The following is a 26,148-nucleotide window of genomic DNA, read 5'->3' as shown; positions in this document are numbered from 1 at the left end:
GGTGCTGCCTATCTGTGCCGTGTTTTAAGGGTGAGAACTATGCTATTTGCCTTTGGCAATAATTGTTCACAAAAATTTACTCCAGTTTCTTTGTCAGGGGTAAATAAAGTGCAAGGAGAAGCAAAACTGATAATCAGGCTTGAAAAAATAAAAATATACAAGTGATTATAGATTCTGGGAGTTAAAAGCATTTGGGGAAACTAAAAGGGCTGATTCTAGGTCTTGGGTAGGAAATATACAAAGTAAGCTTGACTTATCAAAGCAAGAAAGCACTCGAGGACTATGGGGGATATGTCAAAGAGACACAGTGGTGGCTTAAGGCGGCTTCCACTGGCCAAATTTAGAACAATGTGAGCATCAACAAGAATTTTGATGTTAATGGATATATAATACTGAGTTTAAAAACCTTAAACCAATAATTGTTTTTAAAAACCGTTGATTCCATGATGAAACAAACAACAAAATGGAGGTGTGGAAAGAATGCCAGTTAATAAATGCAGAAGGCATAATATTAGAGAATCATCGTTTGTAACTCCCAATGTAATAGCAGATTCAGTGAAGGATTGTATGAGGTGGATGGGGAACAGTATATTCTTATGGCCTCAGGATGGAATCCCACAGATTGTTTACCAACTACCAGAGGAAAATGTACTATTAGGGTGGAGAAATGCAGCTACCACCTTTACTAAGTGATCAAATTTAGCATTACTAATAGGAGAATCTAAGATACGTGTCCCTATGGGTTGTAATAACAGGTACACAACATCTATGTAGTATTCTTGCAAAAATGATTAAATTGAATCTAATTATGAGTGTAAAAATTCCGACAAATCCGGAATGAGGGACATTCCACAAGACAACTGGCCTAGGCTCATCACAAAATTCAATGATTTAATTTAAAAAGGAGGGTGAGGGAGACTGTTCTAGATTAAAAGAGACAATAACCAATTACAGCTCAAGGGTTGAAAAAATAATAAAACTGCTATAAAAGGACTTTTGGGGACAGTGGGGAAATTTGAATATGAAATGTACATTAAATGATTTTATAGAATTATTACTGTTCTTCGGCTTGATGACGTATTGTGGTTACATAGGAAAATGTTCTTATTCTGAGGACATGCATGCTAATATATTTGGGGGTGAAGAATCTGGAACTTACTTTCAAAGAATTCAGCAAAAATGAGCATGTGGGGCTGTGAATGTGAAGAGACAGAGAAATCAAATGTGGCAAAATGGTAACAATGAGCAGAAGGACGGCTAAAGGAATGCTTATTGTACTATGCTTTAAACTTCTCTGTGGATATAAACCATTTTTTTCTAAAAAAGTTGAGGGGGAGGTGGAATGCCTTTTAAGGCAGGCCAGGGCAAACGCACCCGAGAGCGGAACAGGAGCGGCGCCTGGAACAGATCCGAAGACGCCTCTTAAAATGACAGCTCCCGCCTTTCCCGGGGCTCTTCCCTATAGGCAGTTCCAGTCACGTGGCGCATGACCCCGCCCACAGCCCCCAGAAGCCCGCGCGCGTCGCGGGCAGTTCCGCCGCTTCCTCCGTGGTGGTGGGCTGCGGCTATGGAGGGCGAGCCGCCTCCTGTGGAGGAGCGGCGGCGGCTGCAGGAGGAGCTGAGCGAGTTCGTGGAGAGCTGCTACCGGACGCTGGAGGAGGTGACGGCGTCCCTGGGCTGGAACCTGGATAGTCTGGATCCCGGGGAAGAAGAGGCGGCGGAGGTGAGGAGCGCTGGGGGCCCGTTTGGGGAGGGCCGCCGGTGGTCTTGTGTGGCGGTGGCGGAACACGCGCGGCGTGCCGGAAGGGAAGGGCGAGGAGCCCCGTCCGTGAGCAGAGCTGTAGCGGGCGCCCGGGACCCGAGGGGCGCCGTGGCCCTGGCGCAGCCCTGACGCCTCCGAGTCCGGGGCTGGGGCCCTCGGGAGTTCCACAGCGACTTGCGGTGTGGCGCTCCTTCCGCGGAACTTCGGGTTTAAGGATAACGGGAAGATGCTGTGGATGGGGAGGGAAAGGCAGATCTGGTGTTTATTTAGAAAACAAGTGAAGGGGTCTCAGTGTGCTGCTCGCCGAGGGATTGGCGGTTTGTTTTTTCATTTGTCATATGGATTCTGCAGTTGCACCAAATTCGGTGTCAGGAGAGCTGGGAGTTCGCCAGTTCGCCTTCCTTAGCCTTAAAATTGGACTCTTATGACTGAGACAACGCCGATTAGAGGATTATTAAAGGATGTTACTAAAAGATGGTATTGCTTTTTTTTTTTTTTTTTTTTTTTGAGACAGAGTCTCACTCTGTCACCAGGGCTAGAGTACAGTGGCGTCATCATAGCTCACTGCAACCTCAGACTCCTGGGCTTGAGCAATCTTCTTGCTTCAGCCTCCCAAGAAGGTAGGACTACAGGTGTGCGCCACCGCGCCTGGCTAATTTTTCTGTATTTAGTAGAGATGGGGGTCTCGCTCTTACTCAGGCTGGTCTTCAACTCCTGAGCTCAACAATCCTCCTGTCTCAGCCTCCCAGAGTGATAGAATTACAGGCGTGAGTCACCGCGCCTGGCCTAGAATTGCTTTTTAAAAAATGTAGGCAAGTATATTAAAGTGAACAATCCTGCTTTTTGGGGTTTTTTTGTTTTTGTTTTTTTGATGGGATGAAAGGAAGAGAAGTGGTCCAACATAGGGTAATTCATGATCTCTAATATCTTTTTGGGTTTACTGTGCTGTAATAATTTTTCCCAGGTTTAAGTTACTAGACTGATTCCCCAGAGGCATTTAAAGTATATTTGATTTATATATACACTGTTCACTATTTATGAACAGTGCAGTGAAAATTTAAAAATTTTTATTTGAAGCTTGAATTCTATTGTGTGTGGGTACCAAACCTTTCCATGAGATTGTTTGCTAAGCATTGCAGTAACATTCGGTTCCTTGTATCAACACTTAAATAATGCTTTGTATTATGCCACTTACTGTACATTCCCTCATTTAAAACTCCTGATAACCCTATGAAATAGGTACTGTTGGCCACATTTTACAGATGAGGAAACAAACACAGAAAGGCAGTTTGTCCATGGATACATTGCTAGTAAATGGCAGTTAGGATTTGAACCCAGGCATTCTGGCTATTGAGTGTGCTTAATTGCTGTGCTGCCTTTCTACAACTTTTTTTGTAAAATCGCACAATTCTGACAGTCAGCTATGGGTGTACATCTAACTTTTACAGAACCAATTATCAGCTAGTCAAGAGAATGACTTGGTTTAAAAATCCTAGTAAGTGACATCCGTAATTCCTAGAATAGGTGCAGTCCAAATAGTTAATGAATCTTTCCTTGTCTACTAATATTTTAATACTGAAGTTTAGTGGACAACAGTCACCATTCCTATTCTCATAGAAACTTATTGTTTGGTTGTGGTGAGTGGCAATACTGAGAAATCAGCCATTACATTACCATATGATAAAGTCTATGATGGGTGGGGTTGGAGTTACTGTGGTACAGGTTATTGTAGGCTGTGGTGAGTCAGCAAAGGCTTCGTGGACTAAGTATTATAAATTCTAAGCTGATGAATAAAAGGGAGCAGAATTACCTAGGTGAAGTGCAGAGGAAGCATGAACAACATATATAGAAGTCCAGAGACAAAGTTGTGACTAGATCAGGAAACCTCAAGTAGTTAAGGACAGCTAGAACATGGAGTGTAGAGTTGGAGAACAGTGATTGTGGTGGGCAGGGGCCAGATCTTAAAAGTCCTTGTCGGCCATATTGGAGAATCTAGATTTTTTTTTTTTTTAATGAGGTCAGTGGGCAAGGCCTGGAAATATTTTAAGCCAAGGCATATCATGATCACATTTGCCTTTTAATAATAATTGCTTACATTTATTGAATACTTTCTGTGTACCAGGCTCTGTTCTAATTGCTTTCTGTGTATAAACTTATGTATAATTTATTGAATCTCCACAGTAACTTTGTGAAAGAGGTCCTGTGGTTATTTCCATTTTATTGATGAGGAAGTTAAGTACCTTGCCTAATTTTGTATAGCCAGTAAGTAGTGGGGATGGGATTCAGACTGGCCACAGTGTAGAGAATGGAGTGGAGGGCAGCAAGACTGGAAGCAGAGAGGGCACAGTCTGGAAATGGCTATTGTAATCCAGGAGAGAGATGATGATATCCTCAACTGGGGAAATGGCAGTGAGGGATGGAGGTGGTGAAGGGATTTCAGAGACATTTAGGAGTAAATTTAGGACTAGGTGATTGATTGGATATGGGTGATGAGGGAAAAGAGGTTTGAGCAAGTGGGACCTTTCACTGAAATAGGAAAATACAAGAGAAGCAGGTTTGAGAGTTAGCAGACCATGAATATAATGAATTTATTTTTGTTCAAATTGAACTTTTAGTGTCTTTAGTATAAGGTACTCAAAAGAGAAGCAAAGTCTAAAGATCTAGATTTTGAGAATCATCACTATATAGTGAGAATTGAAGCCATGAGATCTTTCAGTAAACATACATTGAATTGCAAAAGGTCAGTGGTTTATACCTACCAACACAACATTTAAAGGGAAGGAGTAGAGCAAGGAAGACAGATCTTTAGAAGAGACCAAGAAGGAGCCGGAGAAGTAGGAAGAACATGAAAGGTGTATCAGAATAACAGAAATGGACAACTGGAGTGTGACCTTCCAAGAGTTCGGATATTGTAAGGCCTGTGACATGTTCTTTGGCTTTAGTAATGAGAAGGTTGTTAGTGACCTATTGACTGGTTTCAGTGGGAGAACAGTGGCAGTGAGTGAGGAATGGTTGTAGGTGAGGTTGATGAGACAGTGAACATAAACAGATCTTCCAAAGAGTTAGTCTTTGAAGGGATGGAAAGAGGGCAGAGGCTTTTTAATGGGGTGGAAGGTTGAGAGAGGTTTTGTTTTTTAAAATACATACATACCCACATGGGGTTTGGGAGATGCCTGCAGATTAGGAGGTCTGGATAGTACTGTTACTTAATAAGATAGTAAACATTTAATGGTATAACTATTTCTTTAACAATTATGTATCTATTTTTTTTGCTTTTGTTTGATTTTTATAGGATGAAGTTGTGATATGTCCTTATGATTCCAATCATCATATGCCTAAAAGGTCTTTAGCAAAGCACATGGTATCTTGTAAATTGAGGAAACTGGGCTATACCAAAGAAGAAGAGGTACCATATATTTACTATATTACATATATGTCATGTAATTCATGCCTTAATAAATTCACAATATTCAAAACCTATAAGGTTTTCTGAAATAAAATAATAGCCTTTATTTGTAGGGTAGGATGGTACTTGCCTAATTTCACAAGTTATCATTAGAAATATTTAAACGGTACTAATCTATACTTTATGTCAAATTTTAAAATAGTCGATTATCTCATACTCAAGAACACTGTTTTTTTTTTTTTTTTTTTACCATTTAGAATGAAATGTATAATCCTGATTTTTTCTATGAGAATGTGAAGATACCTTCAGTTACTTTGAGTAAGTATTAAGTTATTAGATAATAATTTTAGAATATCTGAGTATAGGTATTCATTCTTCATTTTTAAATTATTAAAAGAATGGATTTTATAAGCATGTTTATGATTAACAGGGACATTTAATACCTTAAGAGAATGTAGGATTAATTAATATACATGGAAACCAGTTTGTATAACCTAAAATTTAGAGACCAGGTTTATATGAGAAAGGCAGTGAAAACCCTACAAAGCTTGTACAATAAGGCAGGTGCCTTCCTTCTTGGTTATAAAAAAAATCTGAGCACATAACATAGATTGGAAGGTAAGACTGAGAATGGAAATGTGTACCAGGGATCCATAGCATATTCAGAGTTAAAGTCTTAGGCTCTGGAAACAGAATGCCCCGATTCAACTCCTGGTTTTGTCACTAGCGGATGTGTACCTTTAAGCAAGGTAATTAGCCTGTTTGTTGCCTAAATTTTTTTTACAAAATGGGGATGATGATATTAGCACTTTATGAGGATTAAATAATACATTTAATATGCTTAGAATTGTGCCTGACACTTAGCTGGAGGCAACCAGAGGGTCACAGAGTTACAGCATACAGGCTTCAAGAAATGTTAGCTATTATTGGTTGCTGAAATTTGTAGCTGCTGCTGCGGCTGCATTCCTAATTATAGTGTTTTCTGAACTGCTTGAAGTTGGGTTATTTATTGGGCTCTAGATCAATCTGAAAGAATTCTGTGTTCCAATTATGTAGGCAGCAATATGAATGTTTCCTCTCTTAAGATTCTGGAAGGTTTGTCTATGTGCCCAAAGAGTTTGGATTAGAAACTAGTTAATCATTTACTTGTCGACACTGATGATTCATAGTGTAATTATGGATTTTTTTTTTTTTTTGACAGATAAGGACTCCCAATTCCAGATAATTAAACAGGCTAGAACCGCAGTTGGAAGAGATGGTGATTATAACAATCAAAGTAAGTAACATCAGAATTTGAGCTAATTAATGAATCATTATTTTTTTTTCTCACAAGAAAAACCTTGTGAATACAGTTACATGGGAAAGGTTAAGTTTTACATTTAACATTGAGGTAATTTGCTTTGTTTCAACTTAATTTTTTAGATATTGCCTACTCAAATAGACCGAAGTCTCACTAGGACATTATCTTAGCTAGGGGTTCATGCTTTGGAATTACCTGGTGATTTTGTAGATGAGACTGTCTTGAGGATAATTTTAAAAAAATTATTATTTAGTAAATGTAGACTGTCCTGACTTATGATGGTTCATTTTAGGATTTTTCAACTTCGTTATGGTGTGAAAGTGATACACAACCACAAGGTTTAAGACTTTAAGCACTAGTGATTCTTTTACCAAAGACTCTTTGGGCTACATTTTCAGCTTAATGATATTTTCAACTTATGATGGATTTATTAGGACTTTTCCACGTCAGAAGTTGAGAAACATCTTTAAATGCCATTAAATAAGACTGTCTTACCCTGAGATTTCTTCTAGAATGTTGAAATGCAATGTAAAAGGACAAGTTTAGGCTAAAAGAGATTAGTCTCTCAGCTTCCTTCAGAGTATTACCCATTAAGTGAGTTGGTTTTTAGTCATTTTGGATCTTGGATCCCTTTGAGATGATGAATGCTAGGGATCCTCCTCTCAGAAAAAAAGCACAGACACAAGCTTTATACATAATTTCAGAGAATTTATGGATCCCTTCATGCCCAGCTTTGGAGCCGGGTTAGAGAGTTTCTGCTTAGGACTTCAACAGAGACTAGGTTAGAATTTTTAAACATAAGCTTTAAGGAAATTGAAGGAAAACTTAATATATCAAAAATAGAAGGAAATGAGTTAATAAGAGTTTAGATTTCTGATGAATCTAGGTATGACATCTAGCCAAAGTCTGACCAGCTCCTCTTACAAGGATTTCTGAGTTGTCTTCTTTGAACCATCTATAGGTAGCTTTCTCTGGACATCTTGCCTTTTTCTAGCTAAACTACATTCACCAGCCTGTAGTCATGATTGGTTTTTTCCCTTGTTGAAGTTCAGGGTCTGTACCAAACATTGTTCTAAGCCAGTATCTGGACTTGGTTTCTCTGAGTTGCACTATGGCATCAGAAGGGAAACCATCTTACCTTAGCCCTGTGCATTACATGGGTTCCCTACTACAGCTACAAGCACATTTCTTGTATTTCCTGTTTTGAAGTTCCCACTTTTGTGCCTGTCAGCTAAATTCCAGGGTTTTTTCTTTGAGGGAGACATTTGACTCTCATCTTACATGGACAGATGACTGAGCTGTATTAAGTCAAGGCTTTTTTGGCCTCTGTTATTGGTTCTACCCAAGACCCCTGTTTATTTAGTGCACCCATAAAAAAGTAAAGGTTTTGTTTTTTGAAGGGGTTGATAATGGCCTTTTTAGACTCTTAACTGGTTAGGTAGATTTCCTGAATTTATTTTAGAGTTGAAAGAGAACTTGGAGATCATCTGATCCAGCATCTGCATTTTACAGATAAGGAAACACTCTGATTTACATGTGATAAAGTTGTGGTGTGTTTGTTCTAAAGGTCTTCAATATTTTTATTTTTTAAAAGGTTTTTTTTTCAAAGCCCTTTTGTGTATTTCATTTCTCTTTCACAACAAACTTGTGACAGGTTGGACAAGTATTTTCCCTCCATATTAGGTGAAGAAACAGAGGCTTCACAAAAGTGAAGTAACTTGCCTCTGCTAGATGATAGCAAAGCTGGATCCAGAGCCAAGTTCTGAATTTTGGCACAAACTCTGAACTGAGTTGTTCTATTTTCTGTTAGAAACTCTCCACATTTAGTGAAATTTATGGACTAGGATTCTAGATCCTGCTTAAATTTATTTATTTATTAAATTTACCATGATTAAGTAGAAGAATATCACAAACTTCAAATCTGTACATACTCACTGCTACTATCAGTGCCGTTCATTTCTTATTCTACTTTGTGTAAGCCTATTTTAAAGAAATAAACTAGCTGCTTAACCTTGTATAAATGACAACTTCTGGAGTTTTTCTTTCCTTATCTGTAATATAAAGCTGTCTTTTATGTTTAGAGGAACAGAGATAATGAATGCTAAACATGTCCTAGCTCCAGTAATTGGTAGCTACTATTATCTCAGTGAAAGTTAAGTGCAGAAAGCAATATTAAGATAATGAAAAGAGTGAGAGGTTTATATATATGAGTAATTTAGAAAATGTTCTTTTTTAAATTTATATAACTGGCTAATAAGGCAGATTTGGACATGGAGTTTAGTTCTTTACAAAAGTAAAGAATTACTTTGAATAGTTCTTTCAATAGATAGTTAAGAGGAACATTTATTTGATTTTGAATTCTTATACTATCTTAAATTAAGATTTAATTGTTAAGAATAACTATTTTTATATTATCTGTAACCCTCTTTAAAATTTTTCTTTTCATCCTGTGTAGAGTTCTACACAGAGATTTCTCAACAGAGATTATTTTTGTGGCCCACTTATGTCTTTTACCTCAGGACAAGAATCTTTTTGAATATCTTATTGATGTATTTACTTTGAAGGGAGAATGACTAACATGAAAAATTTTACATTTTCCCATCTAATTCATATTTTGTTATACACTAAAATGTAAGGTTTTTGGCAAGATTTATGAATGTTTTCATTTCATCACTCACATTAGGCCTAAACTCAGTGTATGGAATTTTCAATCTGTTAACCTTTATAAAAGCTTGAACAATCATTAGATCTACATACTTATTTTCAGATGTAGTTACTTTGGTTAATTTCAAAACCAAGATACTTTAATCAAAGCAGTCATTTTATATTGAGTAGTTCATCTTTTTCCTTCAGTCTTAAATATTCAAGTTGCTGTGCTTCAATTTCATGAAGTGTATTTGAGTCATGGCCATGATTTGAAGATCAATGTACTGTAAAAGAACCTTAAAGAATCAGGGTAGAGTGGCTTTAGACCTGATCTGTTCTTCTCACTTCTGAGACTTTGGGCAGGTTATGTTACTTCTGTAGGCCTTAATTTCTTTATCTCTAATGTTAAGGAATTGACTCTATGAATTCTTCCTAAAATTCTGAATTTATATCTGTGACAGTACCTCCTCCTTCTATTCAATATTGTATATCATATGTTTAAGATGCCCTGTGATGGTAACAGTGACTAACAAGGAAGAATGTGAATTGGCATTATTAGAAAAGTAGGCTTTCGATTGGGGTGATAAACAAGTTCTAGAGATGGATAGAGATAATGGCTGCACAACAGTGCGAATGTACTTAATGTCACTGAACTGTATACTTAAAAATGGTTAAAATGTTAAATTTTATGTTATCTTTTACCATAATTAAAACTACTGCAAAAAAAGGCAGCCACAGAGTCACGAGTTATTATGATTACAGCACACTGAGATGTACCTCTAACTTATATAGAAATGTGCATTTTGAACATTTACATTTTATGTAATGTAAGCTTATTTGTGTTTATCCTTTTTGCTAGAAATATCTGTGTTCTGAATGATTTGAGTGCAGTTTTTTGCTTAACTTTTCCTGTACTTTCTCTTTTTCAGTAATTGGGGTGAGTATAAAGAGGAATTAGGAACCTGAATGTACTCCTTATTTAAAGATATGCAGTATCCTTTTTGCAAATGATATCCTTTTAAAAGAATCCCTCAAATTTCTAAACTTCATCTTAATAGCTGTCACAATATTATAGTCTTGATTTGGAATTTTGGTTGAATTACAAGGAATTCAAGTATCAGTCTTCACCATGAAGAAATTTGAGATAAAGAAAATGCCAAAATATTTTAAGGAAGAAATTATATTTGTTCAAAAATAACAGGCAAAGGTTTATGTGGAGCTTGTTTGTCATACATCGTTGTTTTCTAATCTTTGTGTTTTTCTCCCAGATTTTTATAGCCTATATTCAAAAAAATTGGGCTTATCAAAGTTAATTTTTATAATTTTATATTAAATGTTTTTATACCTGGCTATGTAAATGGACTTTTCCTAGTGCCTACCAGAATTAGAATAAAATTGATTGACTTGGAAAGGAGCCCTTCTTCCTCAGTAAATCAAAATCTAGTAAAAATGGCCATATATTGTTATCCATAGCTGTTAAACCACAGCCTCAGATTCAAGTGCAGCTCTCCTTTTAATTTGTAGACAAATGTAAAGTCATCTCTTTTTTGTTGTAAAGCTTAGTTTATACTATGTTCTTATTTGAATTCTTCTTTTGCCTCTACCTAAGAAGTTAACAAGGTTAGACTATCAAATATCTGGAAAGAGCTACTGATTTTACATTGTTCCATGAACCAGAGTTACTACTTTAGGATAACCTAGCAAACACTGAAAGGATTCCTTTACACTTAATCTTAGCCAGAATGCCAAGAAGCAGTTAGGATTCCTTTGGTGGCTCATGTTCTTTGTTTGCGTTAGTGAATAACGAAGTCTAGAAAGAATTGTTCTAAATTGCTTTTTTTACAGTTCTAATCATTTTTTTATTTGAGAAAATTTGAATCTCAAAACAAAAATTTTCTTCAATGTTTAATACATCATACCAAGGTATTGTATTTGCTTTTTTTCATTAATGAGCAGATTTTGGAACGGTCTATAACTACTGGGGGGCACTGCTATTAACTTTTTTCAATTAATTTGATTAAGGTAGTATAGTTCGTCCTTAAGAAATTAAAATGAGTTTAGATTCAGTTTAATCTGTCTTTCTTTGGTCTGAGGAAGCATGGGATTTCTGCTACTTACTTGTTTTTTGGCCGCTAGCTCTCAATCATTACACAAATGGAATGTATTTTGAATATTGGCCATCTAGCCTGATGTCTCATACAAAAAAGAAATTTTTTATACTTTTTAAAATGTTTCCATAGTTTATTTTCAAAGGAACATTAATGTATATTACCTATTAAAAATATTTTTTTCAGCTTTTATGGGGAAAAGCATGTAAATAGATAATATCTACTTTGGTAGCGTGGGTCGCCTTTTAAAAATTGTTACTCCAAAGGTTTTCTTAGAGCAAATTGCCTCGTCTGGTTATTACTGCCTGCCTTCATGGGATCCATGTTAATATTGTTGGAGAGAATAGCAAGCATCTGTAATATATCCTTTGTGTGGCCATAGCATTCAGGATGGAGTCAATGTTTACCTTTTATTGCATAGATTGATATTTTGTATATTTAGGCATTACTATGAAAATAGTTTGTGTTAATATTGCATTATTAGAGCATATGTTTAAAGATAAGTAGTAGATTTTAAGTCCATAATGCTTCATGTATTATTTATTCTTGTGGTTTTATTTTTACTTTAGGGATTTATTCTTCATTGCCTGTTGAAGTTCCTCTGAATCACAAACGGTTTGTTTGTGATCTAACGCAAGCTGATCGTCTTGCCCTCTATGATTTTGTAATTGAGGAGACAAAGAAACAGCGCTCTGATTCTCAAATCATTGAAAATGACAGTGATCTCTTTGTAGACTTGGCTGCCAAAGTCAATCAAGGTTTGAGATGACTATCACAGCTTTACATTTCTTAATTGTTATTTTATCTTATGAGTGTTATTAAGATGATTTAATTGTCAGGCTACTTTGAGTTGAAGTAGAATGGTTTTGTATCATTTAATATTGACATATAGTCAGCCCTCTATATCTGTGGGTTCCACATCCATGGATTCAACCAACTGTGGATTGAAAATACTTGGAAAAAATGGGTGGTTGCATCTGTACTAAACATGTAGAGACTTTTTGCTTGTCACAGTTCCCTAAATGATATAACAGCTATTTACATAGCATTTACATTGTATTATTTATTAAAAGTAATCTAGAGATGACTTAAAGTATCTGAGAGGTTGTGTGTAGGTTATATGCAAGTACTACACCATTTTACATAAGGGTTTTGAGCATCCATGGATTTTGGTATCTTTGGGAGGTCTTAGAACCAATCCCCTACAGATACTGAGGGATGACTATATATATGAAGATATTTACTCAGTGCATGAAGTTTTACTCTGACTTTTACATTAATCATACCTTCCTTCTGTAAGAATGTTACAACCATGCTGTTACTTTAATCTATGTACTTAACCACTCTAATGGCTAGAAAAAAGGAATATATAAAATTTAGCCCATGGGCTAGGCGTGGTAGCTCATGCCTGTAATCCTAGCATTCTGGGAGGCTGAGGCAGGAGGATTGCTTGAGCTCAAGAGTTCGAAACCCCCATCTCTACTAAAAATAGAAAAATTAGCCAGGTGTTGTGGTGCACACCTGTAGTTTCAGCTACTCAGGATGCTGAGGCAGCAGGATAGCTTGAGCCCAGGATTTTGAGGTTGCAGTGAGCTATGATGACGCCACTGCACACTCTACCTGGAGCGACAAAATGAGACTCTGTTTAAAAAAGAAATTTAGCCCATATATAAATACAATGTAGAATTTTTATTTTTGTGATATTTGTGTGCTGCCTTGAAACATGTTGAAGTAGAGGATTGTGGTTTTTCTGCCTGCTAATTCATAAGAATTTAAAAGCTGCTAAGAATATAATTTTATGTTATTATTTTATTAGATAATAGTCGAAAAAGTCCAAAATCCTACCTTGAAATCCTAGCAGAAGTGAGAGATTATAAAAGAAGACGCCAATCCTATAGAGCTAAGAATGTTCATATAACGAAGAAATCATATACTGAGGTGAGTTTTATATAATCTTGTACATCTTTGTTGAGATGTACAAAAATTTCCCTTAAGTAGTTTTCTAAATTTCCTGTATGAATTTCCACAATGCCTTGGAAGTTTTCTGAAAGAGTCTTCAGGATGGTCACACCTGGTTTGTATTTGCTCCATCACCTCTAGACCCACCCTTTACAAGGCAAAGGGTTCCATAGTAGAAAAGCCTTATATAAAGAAGTTGGACAGTCTTAAAATAATATCTGCTTTTGAGAGAGTAGTATTGCATCATGATAAGAGCATGGGTTTGGGCTTTAGACAGACCTCAGCTCAAGGTTTGATTCTGCTATTTGTCATTGGCTGTTTGATTTGGGTAAATAATTTGAGCTTTTTAGATTCAATTTTTTTTTTGTTTTACAAACTTTGCAGGGTTGTTATGAGAATGAATTGAGATAATGTATGTGAACACAGAAATTTCTCAATAAATATTAGCTGGGGGTTTTTTTGCAGAAATCTTAGTGTGCTTTTAAGTGTTCTACTAAATATTTGGGTTTAAGAATGTGTGGGTATAAATTATTTATACATTGGTCTCTTGGTGTATATCTAGACTTATTTTCAGATGTCATTTAATGGCTGGTTAGAGTGATTAATTTTCTGGTTCATGAATTACCTTGCCCAGACTCTGCAAATAATTTCCTCATCGATTCCCTAATTATTCCCACATTATTTCTTCTGATTTCAAAGCCCTTCCATAATCTGGTCTCATTGTACCAAGTACTTTCTTTTGCTTTAGTTAAGTATGTCTCTTAAACTACATCTGATTATACATATTTATTCTTAGCACCATGCCTTAATACATGTTATTTTTTCACCTGGAATTCTCTTTGTTTTTGCCATTTTACATCTTGTTGAGTTTAAGGGCCACTGTTTCCATGAGGTACTAGTTGACTCTGAACCATCACTGGTTTATTGTACTACTACTCTGTACCACACAGCTTAGCACTTAATTTTATGCTGTTCTTTTTATAATTAAAGTATGTGTGTGAGACTTGCCTCCCCCAGTAGAAGACTGGGACCATGTCACACTACCCTGGTGATTCTTACAATCCCTCAGATACTCGGTTTATCACTTGTTTCTTTTCTGGTCTCGTAACCATGTAATCAAGTTTTAGTGTTGCTGCTAGTGTTCTTTACAGTTTTATGGTTAATGTTTTATTATGGAAATGTTTGAACATAACACTAAAGTGAATGGCATATTCTAGGGGTAGCGAACCTTGTCATGTTGGAAGGCTGCATTAATTTAGCTGTAATCAAATAAGACTGCATTCAAGAAACTTCAGTTACATATATTAATACTTAAAAATGTCCATTATTTTATAAAAATCTAACTACTATGTACTTAATAATTTCAAAAAATGAAAACTTTTGTTAATTTTAAAGTTAACTAATCTTTTAATGACTTTGTTGTGCCTGTTTTTGTTGAAAAGCATTTGAATATTTGGTTGCAGCATGGAGGTCTGCAGTTTCAGTTGATTCCTTAGATGTGTATCCATCATTTGTGACCGTAAGGGCATCTTGATTGGGTGTTAGGTAGGAGAATGTAGATTTGCAACAAGTGGTTGAAAAGCAAGAAAGCATTTTTCAGGCATGTTGCTGAAGGCATGGGTAATCTGCATTTTTCCATATTTCAGTTGTATTTTCTTAGTATTGAACAAGGGCTTTAAAGTGACATCTACTGAGAGCTCAATCAATTCCATCTGTAGTTCTTTAGGTGCCTTGGTGATATCAACGAGGTGAGGCTGAAATGCTAATTAGAGTGTGATGTCATGATTCTCAAAGTCATTGAACCTTTCCTTGTATTCTGCAATTAATAGGTCTATAACAGCTGAGTATTATTCCAATGATTAGCATATATCATCCTGCTTATCAGTAACCTTTGCTGACTGGGGAAAATGTTCATCAGAAATGTCCTTTTGAAGTGTTTTGAAAAAAGATAGCTTTTTTCAAAATGCTTTGATTTTTTTTTTTTTTTGCCAGTTATATATAGACTTAGTCTTACCTTATAAAGAAATATTCCAGTTGTTTTAATTTGACATGATATCACACAGAAGTGCTGCATTCCTATGGAAATCTTCTTTCAATAATTCACATTGCTGATTCTGTTCTTCATAAAATGTAACTATCTGTTCTTGAAGAGATAAAATTTTGGCTAACACCTGTCCCTGTGATAGCCAACACACTTTAAAATGATACACCAAATCCACACTGAATACCTCATAGTTCAACTTTAGCATGTTATGAAACTGACGATGCCATCTTGCATTTGCAGGAATATAGTTAACAATACTTATAACTTGTTGCAAAGTGCCACTTAAAATAGAAGCTTGAGCACAAGAGAGATACAATGAAAAGAAATGAAAGCGTTTAGATCAGTTAATACTTTCTTTAATCTGTGCAATAAACCCTTCATGTTTTCCTGTCATGGAAGGTGTACCATCTGTACATACACTCACTAAATGTTCCAAATTCAGTCCAACTTCACAACATTTATCTTGAAAGTTGTTGAACATACCTCTATTCCTCATGTTTTGTTTGGAAGAGTGCCCAAAGTGAGTAACTCTTTGTAGCAAGGAAAATCTTCTGTTATGACCTGAATGAAATACAAAACCTGGGCCAAGTCGGTAGTACCAGTTGATTCATCCAAAACGATTGGATGACATATATTTTCCTTTTGAAGTATTGCATGAAATTGTTCTGTTAAGTTGAAGGTCAATTCATGCTGCTAATCTGTTATGGTTGTTTGTACTTTGAAACGTTATCGGAGTCTAAGCATCCTACAACTTCCGGCAATGCGTTCTTTCACAATTTCTATATTACTGAATGGCTTCCCTTTTTTCCTCCGAGTATTTAAGGTACTCTATAAGTTGCTTCAATGGCATTATTTCCAGATCTTATTGCTGCTTGAAAGAATTGTCTTTGCTTTTGTTTTTCATCTTTTAATGTCTGTAGTACAACCTTTTGCGCCTCTCCCTTTAATTTAAAATATTTGTGGTCCTTATGAGTGTTATAATGCTAATGAGCATTGAATTTCTTTAATGTTGATATTGCAGTATCCAAATCAAGCAAATAGTCGTACTGCAGAAACAAGATAATATTTTAATTCCTAATCCTCATTAAAAATTCTGTTTTCTTCAGTGTTCTCTTGGTCTTCTTTGACATGATGGGCTTTTAAACAGACACAATTAAAAATACTGTCAGCTGTACAACTATTTACAAATTCCGCTTCAAACAGAAATACAGTGCACCGTTGTCAAAAGCTGATAACAGACCCCCATAAATTCTTGCGAGCCAGTCTCGTGCGGTAGTGGCGCCAGCCAGGCGGGGAAAGTTAGAACTAAATCATGAGCTTAGCAGCCATCAGTTTAGCTCTTATGGCTCACTAATGTTCCAATTGTGCCGGTCAATCCAGAAGGATTAGTTTGTTGAAACTTATTTATTCTTTGGTATTTTAAATACGTTCATTTTAAAAATAAAATAGGCCTGGTGTGGTGGCTCATGCCTGTCATCCTAGCACTCTGCGAGGCTAAGGCGAGAGGATTACTTGAGCTCAGCAATACAAGATCAGCCTAAGCAAGAGTGAGACTCTGTCTCTACTAAAAACAGAAAAAAAAAATTAGCTGAGCGTTGTGGCGTGGGCCTGTCGTCCCAGCTACTCAGAAGGCTGAGGCAGGAGGATCCCTTGAGCCCAGGAGTTTGAGATTGCAGTGAGCTGTGATGATGCCACTATATTCTACCTGGGGCAACACAGTGAGACTCTGTCTCAAAAAAATAAAAAATAAATAAATTTAAAGGATGAACAAAAATGTAGTAATAAAAATAAAAAGATTTGTTCTGTAAAATTTGGATTCAGTCAAAAGACTGCACTTCAGGACCTAGAAGGCCACATGTGGTCTTAAGGCTGCAGGTTCCCCACCCCTGGCACAGTCTAAGGAACCTTTATGTACCCATCATTTGCCCAGCTTCAAAAATTGTTAACATATGGCTTTCTTGTTTTATTTTACACCCCTACTCACTACCTATCTCCTGTTACTCCCACATTTGGTAATTTTGAAAGCAGATCCCAAATATCTTTCATCTCCATTTCAGTGTTTATAGATCTTTTAATGATTCATCATATCTCTCTGGTCATGGCTTTTTCAACATTTTATCCATTCCTAGCCTCCTTCATGTCCTACATATTTTTTGTTTGGATTAGAACAAACTGACTTTGACAAATTTTAGCAAAATATTATTACATACTGTAGTTACTATGCACAGCAAACTGCTGTGGGGTATGCAAAGATAAATGGCTCACAGACCTCACCCTCAGGGAGCTTATAGTTTAAATGAAACAGACCTTTCAAAATATGTATTGTGTTAAGTGCTAAAATAAAGGTGAAATTGAAGAGTATGAGAGGAGGGAGTGATTCTTTTTGAAAGATAAGATTGGTAAGGGCTTCATAGAGAAGTGTGCATTTGAGGGAAAGGGAGAAGCAGGGAGAAGTAAAGGAACGTCCCCTTATTGACTCTTTCCCGTGTGGTTGACCTGCACTAGATGGGTTCTGTGCAGACAGTGCGCTTCAGGCCACTTACATAGAGCTGCCAGACAGGCTGTCGAGTGGGGTTTCCAGGGAAGTGCGAGATTTAGAATTTGAGTGCAAGTGTGTGTGACTCATGTTACTCCTGGGTTAGACCTTGGCATGGCGTAGGTTTTCCACATAGAATATAGTGCGGAGGAGAAATGGTGGATAAGGATTTTCCAGGAGGAAGGACTCACATTCCTAAAAGTACAGTAGCTTTTAAGAGACCTATTAGTAATCCAGGGCTGAGGGCTTCTGAGGAACTATCCGTTGAGAGATAAGGCTGGTTTCTACCTGATGTAAAATCCTGGAGGGCTTTGAAAGTCTTCCTTCACTAAGGAGTTAGGATATTGTTCCATTTTACTTTGGGAGCCATTGAACATTTCTTTAACGTGGGAAGAAACACAGCCAGGCCTGAGCTATAGTGTCTCTCCTTGAGATTGTCCCTTGTCTCCTATATCTTTGTCCTTAAAACATTTCCTGTTTAAGCATGAGATAAGTGTAAGTTTCTGTTGTAGTTTCATCTTTGCCTCCTCAGCGACTAGCCCCATGTTTGAGAGGATGGGTAAATAGGAAGGAAAAAACTTTCATGTGGTTCTCACAGGTAAAGGATTTATGGTCTCATTGGAAAGGTGTCTGTGAAGTGACTGTGTTTCATATTTTGTCTTAAGTCATATGATTAAGTCATCTTAATTAATAATTAAGTGATATAATTAAGTCATAAGGTTTTAAAAAAGTTATTTGCAAATAATCTCTAACAGAGAGATTAGTTGTAAAACTAAAAGTAGTACCAACAACTCCTGTGTATCCTTCACCCAGGCCATCTGTCGTTAACATTTTGCTGCATGTGCTTATCATTTGCACTCTCTCTTTCTCTATCTGCATATTTTTCACTCTCTCAATCTCTATCTGTACGTAATTTTATTTCCTGAAGTATTTAATAGTAAGTTACATAACATACATTATGACCATTTATTCCTGAATACTTAGTATGTATTTTCTAAAAATAGGGATATTTTCTTAATCATAGTATGGTTATCAATTTCAAATTTAGCACTGATATAATACTTTTATCTACTATTCACATTCCAGCTTGACCCTTGCCTTTTTCATGTTCTCTAAATTGCACATGTCACAGTCCATTATGATTTAGGTCTTAACTAAATATTTGTTAGCAGCAATTTTTCTAGCTTTATAGTGAGTTTTTTTTTTTTCTTTTTTTTGGTGAGACAGAGTCTCACTCTGTTGTCTGGGCAAGTGCCGTGGCATCAGCCTAGCTCACAGCAACCTCAGACTCCTGGGCTCAAACAATCCTCCTGCCTCAACCTCCCGAGTAGCTGGGACTATAGGTGCGCACTACCACGCCCGGCTAATTGTTTCTATTTTCAGTAGAGACGGGGTCTCACTCTTGCTCAGGCTGGTCTCGAACTCCTGAGCTCAAACGATCCTCCTGCCTTGGCCTCCCAGAGTGCTAGACTTACAGGTGTGAGCCACCACGCCTACCCATATAGTGTTAATTTTTGAATAGCTTTCTTGTCTGAAACTTGGTGCTAAACTCTCCCTAGGTGATTCGGGATGTAATAAACGTGCACATGGAAGAACTCAGTCATCATTGGCAAGAAGAGCAGGAAAAAGCAGAGGATGATGCCGAAAAGTATGTCATTGTCTTTACTGGTAAAAATAGTCTGTTACCTATAATTGTTAAATTTTAGCATTTTCAAGATCCTTGATAGCATGCTGTATATTCATTTAAATGCTTATTGTGTATTGTAGTCAGTGCTCAGTATTGTTATACCAGAGTTGTTCTGTGTTTCTTTGTCCTCTTACATGGAATGTGAGATTGTGCATATTTATTTAGACCCTGTCTGCCATTGGTATAATATAGAATATTGCATTTTAGGCTGGTGTGTCTGTGTGAATGTAATGGAGACCCCTGGTAAAATGAACTGATTAACTTTTCTGTTTCAGGAATGAAGAAAGGCGATCAGCTTCTGTAGATTCACGACAGTCTGCTGGAAGTTATTTGGATGCTGAATGTTCACGGCATAGAAGGGATCGGAGTAGGAGCCCACATAAACGAAAAAGAAATAAAGATAAGGATAAAAACTGTGAGTCGAAAAGAAAGAAAGAGAGGTGAGTCTCATACTGCATCATCTAACATTGGATTGTTTACTTTTGAAAAGCAGAATAGGTCTTTCTGTTATAGACCATGCTGAGAAAATAGGTTATAAAAATAAGGGTAAGGAGAGTAAGTAATTGATGAAAAGATTGTTAACATTTGTCATAGTTCAAATGACCACAGCTGTAGTGACATAATTATATGTGTGATTGGATATTGGTTTCCATTTTTTATCACTTACTTGCTTGCTTCCTAACCAGGATATTTGAAAGTATTATCTAGGGAGGCAGTTAACTATGTTTATTAATAAAAGGTGTTTGCCTAGATCTTTTTCTTTTGTACCTTCCTTCTTCTCGTTCTTTTTTTTTGTTTGTTTGTTTTTTTGAGACAGAGTCTTGCTCTGTTGCGCGGGCTAGAGTGAGTGCCATGGCGTCAGCCCTCAAACTCCTGGGCTTAAGCGATCCTACTGCCTCAGCCTCCCGAGTAGCTGGGACACCATGCCTGGCTAATTTTTTTCTATATATATATTTTTAGTTGGCCAGATAATTTCTTTCTATTTTTTTAGTATAGACGGGGTCTCGCTCTTGCTCAGGCTGGTCTCAAACTCCTGACCTCGAGCGATCCACCCGCCTCGGCCTCCCAGAGTGCTAGGATTACAGGCGTGAGCCACTGCGCCTGGCCTGTTCTTTCTCATTCTTTTTCCTGATAATTCTTCAGTTAAAGGGTAGTGTGAGAGAGAAGGTCCAGAGTTTGACAGTTAATTTTGATAGCCAAAGATATGTAAATTAATACTAAAATAATAAATTCTGTTAGTAAAATTTTGGTAGCCAGAGATATGTGAATTAATACTAAAATAATTAATTTAAATCAGTTGAGGTCTGTTCCCGTACTCCAACTGCTTATGAGGCATCTATGTGGATCTCAAGTTCATCAGGTCTTTAACTTTTCCTCAGTCTGCTCTTTCCCCTGTATTGCTATCCTGGTTAAAGAGATGACCTTCATCTAGTCACCTAAGTCAGAAATCAAGCAGTCATTTTAGGTACTTCTTTCTTGTTGCTTATCATCTGGTCAGTTCCTAATTGCTGTCAATTCTGTCTTAAGATACCTCACTTCCTCTTCTCTGTCCCTTTTGCTGTCCATCTGGAAAATGATGGTAGTTTTCCTGATTGTTCTACTTGTCTCTAAGCTTATCTCATATGAATCCATTGCTATATCCTGCCAGAGTGACTATTCAGCTCTTAGAACTCTTCAGTGGCCAAATTTGTGTTCTTTTGAATGGTCCTGAAGACTTCTGGGATCAGGGCTCCTGCCTATTTCTCCTTTTATTTTGCCACTACCTCATGAAATACATAACTTGTGTCCTCGCCAGCTTGAATTGCCTACAGATGCCACATTTATGCCTTTCCACTTTGTGCTCTGCTGCTTAATTTTCTTTTAAAGCCAGCCTGGTAAACTCCTCCTTGTCCTCTTAAGACCCAGCTCAGTCATGTCCTGAAGCCTTTTCTCACTTATTGAAGCAGAACTGATCATCATCTCCATTTTGTCACCACCCTACCTAGCACATACTTGTTCTTGAACTTATTGTTCTCCCTACTGGACTATGAGCTCCTTGAAGGCAGAGTCTTTGTTTTTTTTTTTATTAATAGTTTTATATGCACAGTGCTTGTCAAATAATGGGCTCACAAGTGATAGCCTGTGAGTCTCCAGGGCCACTGGTAATCAGGAATTAGTACAACTTACTGCATTGGTTTGATAATTTTGTTCATCTACTATTTGGGTCATAGGTTTAAAGGTAGCTGTGACTTGGTCCTTCTCTTATAAAAATGAAACATTTGCCTAGTGAGCTCTTGATTCATATGATATTTTATAATTATACATACCCAAACTGGCTCTTGATTATCTGTTAGAAATCGTGCTCTTTCACTTCTTTCAAGTTTTGTAAGTGCTTCTTCCACTTAAGTAATTTTTGACATCTCTAATCAATCCCCATTGTCTTAAATACATTAGAAGTCCTCAAAATCTAAATGTGAAATGATTTTCTTTAAAGAGGATAAGCTGGTTATTAGCAAGAAATACTTCTCAATAGGGCAAGGATAATCTTTGATATTCACCTTTGAGGTGGAATGAATTATAGGGACTTGAGATAAGAGCCTGTAAGAGAATAAGGAAATCAGACAATTTCTTAATTCTTTCTATGACTTTAATATTCTATTTGAAGTGAATTCTCTGTTCATCTGTCATTTACACTTATTAAGTTAATTTCAAAGCATAATTTTTAAAAAATCATTTTACTTATCCCTATTTCAGTTTTTTCTTTTAGTTTTAATAATTCATGTTTCATATTTACTCTTAGAAATCACTGTTCAGTTCCAAAAGCATGTTTTAACTTGTTCTGGTTTATATCTGATGAAAGTAGTATATTACTGTTGAATTATTATTTTATAACTGATATTAAAATATCTATTTATAATAGTGTTTTTAATACTTTTATTTCAGGGATAGAGACAGACATCATAGTCATAAGAGAAGAAAGCAAAAAATATAAATGGAGTATTTGTGTGTGTATTATGCTTATGCCATGATAACCAATATGCTAATATTTTAATTGTAATTGCTTTGCATAGGAAAATATGTTTATATGATCTGTTTAAGTGCTCATTATTTTCAATAAATACTTATGATTCAAACTGTGAGTACACTATATGCCCTACAACTTTGTTTTCCATATATTTTAATAGATGGTTTACTTCCTCTTTCTGATTTTGTTTTGTTCTTTTTGCTAATTTATGTATCACACAATTGTTTAATTAAAAAATAGTCAATACTTAAAGTATATAAATTATGCATGAATACATTGTCATTGTGAAAAATTAAACCTTAGGCTGCAGTCCCTTTACCCATCCCAGTGACACCTCTTCTTTACCACTACCCCGGTGAATTGAACTGGGGAAAAGCAATCGAAACATCTGAAGGGGAATAGCCTGGCTAAATAAAATATGGTATAGTCATAGGATAGATTACTGTATTGGAATTAAAAGAAATAAACTAGACGTATATTAACATGGATCGATCTCAGAAACATCTAAATGAAAATAGCAAGTTGTGGAAAGTTATATACAAATTATATCTATGTACATAAAAATACTATACATTTTCTGTGTCTATATATGTATATAAATTTATTTTTAAGGGTTCAGAAGAATCTATATCAGACTTCTAACAGCAATTAGGAGGTATAGATGGAAGAGATTAGGGGTGGGAAACCATGATTGGGAGGGTAGTCAAAGGAAACTTTAGCTTTATCCATAATACATTAATTCTTTTTAAATGAGAAGGTATTCATGTTTCACATGTTAATTGAAAATATATTGTCATTATGTATTTTGTAAATCAATTTAGTTACTATTTATATACATTAAAACGTACCCATTTTAAGCGTATATTTCATTGGGTTTTGACAGATTTATACCCTGGTGTAACCACCATCACAGTCAAGATAGAGAATATTTCCATTGCCCCCAAAAGTTCCCTTGTACTCCTTTGCCAGTCAATTCCTCTAATGCCAGCCCCAGGCAACCACAAATCAGAATTTGTCATAGAAGAGAGAAATAAATGGAAATTAGGAGTGGGGTAGAAGAATTAGGGGAAGATGGAATAGCATAGAGAAAGGAAAAGGTCTAAAGGTATAACTAGAGCTCTTTAAAATTCAAATTTTTAAGTATAGTATCAAATGCTGCAAACTATCCAATAAACTGTAGAATGAGATCAAAAGAGGCATTTGTTTGATCCTTGAATGAATTAATTTTCTATCCTCAACTGTTTGTGTTTTGGCCCTTTCACTGGATTATGAGCTTGAGAACATATCTTCATCATAACCCTGTGCCTGGCACTAATAGTTGTTGATTTGTTATTTTAAATTTTGAGAAAAGCATTTCACACCCGTGTCACTTAACATCTAGTTTTTATTTCCAGAGTGCTGCTATGAATAATTACTGTAGCTCCCATCCATCTTACCCATCCATTAAGTCCTAGCTTCAGTAGCACCTTCTCATCAACGTTTCTTATCTACTGGCTGTAAATAATTTTCTGAAGTCTGTTAAAGGCTATAGTTAATGTTTACTGAGCACTTATTATATGGCTCAGTTTTTAAATTGTGGTAAAATATGCATATACAATTTACCATTTTAGCTATTTTTAAGTGTGCAGTTCACTGGTATCAAGTACGTTCATGTTGTTATACAGCCATCACCACCATCCATCTCTAGAACCTTTTCATCATCCCAGACTGAAAGTCTTAATGGGTGCTAACAGTAAACTCCCCCTTCTCCCAGCCCCTGGTAACCACTATTCTTGTCTCTATGAATTTGACTATTCTAGGTACCTCATATAGATAGAATCATAGAATGTTTGTCCTTTTGTGTCTGGTTTATTTCACTTAGCGTAATGTTTTCAAGGTTCATTTATGTTGTAGCAAGTATCAGTACTTCATTCTTTTTTAAGGTCGAATGATATTCTATTATATATGCACCACATTTTGTTCTTCCATTCATTTGTTGATGGACGCTTGAGTTGTTTCTACCTTTTGGCTATGTGAATAATGCTGCTTTAAACATGGGTGTTCGAACATCTGTTCGATTCCCTGCTTTTAATTCTTTTGGGTGTATGACTAGAAGTGGTATTGCTGGGTCATAGGGTAACTCTTAATTTTTTGAGAAACCACTGCACTGTTTTCCATAGTGGTTGTACATCTTACATTCCTACCAGCATGCACAAGGGATCCAGTTTTTCTGCATTGTCGGCAGCACTTGTTATTTTCTAATAATAGCCACCCTAATGGGTCTGAAGTGGTATCTCATTGTGGTTTTGATGAACGCTTTATATGAAGCTTATTTAATTATCATATAATACTTGGAGGTGTAACTACTGTTATCACCATTTGAGAGATGAGGAAACTGAGGCTCAACGAGTTAAATAACTGCTCTAGTTTTCAGAGAAAGCAGTGGAGCTAGTCCAATCCAGGCAGTCTTGCTCCCAGGTCCACAGTCGATTTTTTCCCCCTTATATTATAATTACTTATGTACTGCTTTCATCCTCAACTAGGTTTTTTCCTACTCTTTTTTGAAGACTAGTCACACAACTAGGTTTTAAACTTTCTTGAAAGTAAGATACATGATGATATCTTTGAATCCCCAAAGTGCTTAGCATAATTTCCTAAATGATACAGGCAAAAAATGTTTATGGGTGAGGAAATTAAGACTTAGAGATGCTTAGTTATTTCGCCAGCATCATACAAGTAATACAACAAAAGATAAGAATTAAATGGTGTGCTTTTCACCACTTTATAAACATTTATTGACTATAGACTGTTTTTCATGGATTCATATCCTAATAGTTTCTGCCATTTCATAGCAATTTCTTCATATCCAGAGTTCCCTAAACTCCTTTATAAAGTCCAAAAAATTTGAACATTTTACCACCTGCCATTTCGTTAAACTGATCTACAAATCATCTTAAATTTGCATTATATCTTGATACCACTTAATTATACACCAGAGTTGATTGCATCAGTTAACTTTATATAGTGAAATTTTACATGAAGACTCAAAAAACAAGATTTCACAGAACCTATTATAATTAAGACTGCTTGACAGTTAAATGCCAGATTCCTGGCAGAATCTGAACCAACATAAGTTGGAGTCAGCTGGGAAAAACTAGGACCTGCTTTACCCTCTCCTTAACCCCATTCCATTCACACCTATTCATCTTGAGAAGGAAGAGATATGGGTGTCAGTCAGCCGTAGGAAAGCAGTGTTTATGCTGAATTTCAATAGGGGAGGCATTTGAGAGCAAAAGATATTAAGGAAACTTCTCAAATATTTAGTCTAACATTGTTCACTTTAATTTGAATATTGACAAGGCAATGTCTTTTTTTAACAAGTCCAAGTAGATCAATGATCTCCAAATATTTGCCACTTTTGAGTATGGCTAATTGGATAATCTCAAACGCTTTAGTGAAAATTAGTTGTCAAAAGGCAAATTTGAGGTAAAATATTTTAAATTGGCATTGAAAAAAAATTTTCTAATTACCTATATATCCTATAGTGTAGAAACATTAATTTTAATACTATAAACATGTACATAGGTCTTTCCCCCATCTTCTGAGGACATTTTATTTTTAGTGAGTTTATGAAGGTCTAAGTTCTGGTGCAAATGAAGGTCTAAGTTCTGGTGCAAAGCTGTGTTGCATTCTGAGGATTAAACAAAGAAAATCCAC

The 26,148-nt window shown here is 36.2% G+C and overlaps 1 protein-coding gene across 1 annotated transcript; it reads left to right on the top strand.

Moving 5' to 3' along the window:
* The first annotated feature begins 1,510 nt into the window (after window positions 1-1,510).
* On the top strand, window positions 1,511-23,621 carry SNRNP48 (small nuclear ribonucleoprotein U11/U12 subunit 48). The gene is made up of 9 exons (XM_045551717.1): window positions 1,511-1,723; window positions 5,055-5,168; window positions 5,426-5,486; window positions 6,370-6,444; window positions 11,792-11,980; window positions 13,039-13,160; window positions 19,321-19,409; window positions 19,724-19,888; window positions 22,371-23,621. The coding sequence occupies exons 1-9, from the start codon at window positions 1,568-1,570 to the stop codon at window positions 22,417-22,419; spliced, it is 1,020 nt and encodes a 339-aa protein (XP_045407673.1). The 5' UTR covers window positions 1,511-1,567; the 3' UTR covers window positions 22,420-23,621.
* Window positions 23,622-26,148: the final 2,527 nt, after the last annotated feature.

The sequence above is a fragment of the Lemur catta genome, chromosome 5 (genome assembly GCF_020740605.2).
Source record: "Lemur catta isolate mLemCat1 chromosome 5, mLemCat1.pri, whole genome shotgun sequence".
In the NCBI taxonomy this organism is placed as follows: Eukaryota; Metazoa; Chordata; class Mammalia; order Primates; family Lemuridae; genus Lemur; species Lemur catta.
Note: the sequence above shows the minus strand (reverse complement) of the source record. Positions and strands in the feature narration are given on the sequence as shown.

Coding starts and splice junctions, on each gene's coding strand:
- SNRNP48 (XM_045551717.1), top strand. CDS start 1,568: ATGGAGGGCGAGCCGCCTCCTGTGGAGGAGCGGCGGCGGCTGCAGGAG. Junction 1,724..5,054: donor GGGAAGAAGAGGCGGCGGAG/GTGAGGAGCGCT, acceptor TGATTTTTATAG/GATGAAGTTGTGATATGTCC. Junction 13,161..19,320: donor CGAAGAAATCATATACTGAG/GTGAGTTTTATA, acceptor AACTCTCCCTAG/GTGATTCGGGATGTAATAAA.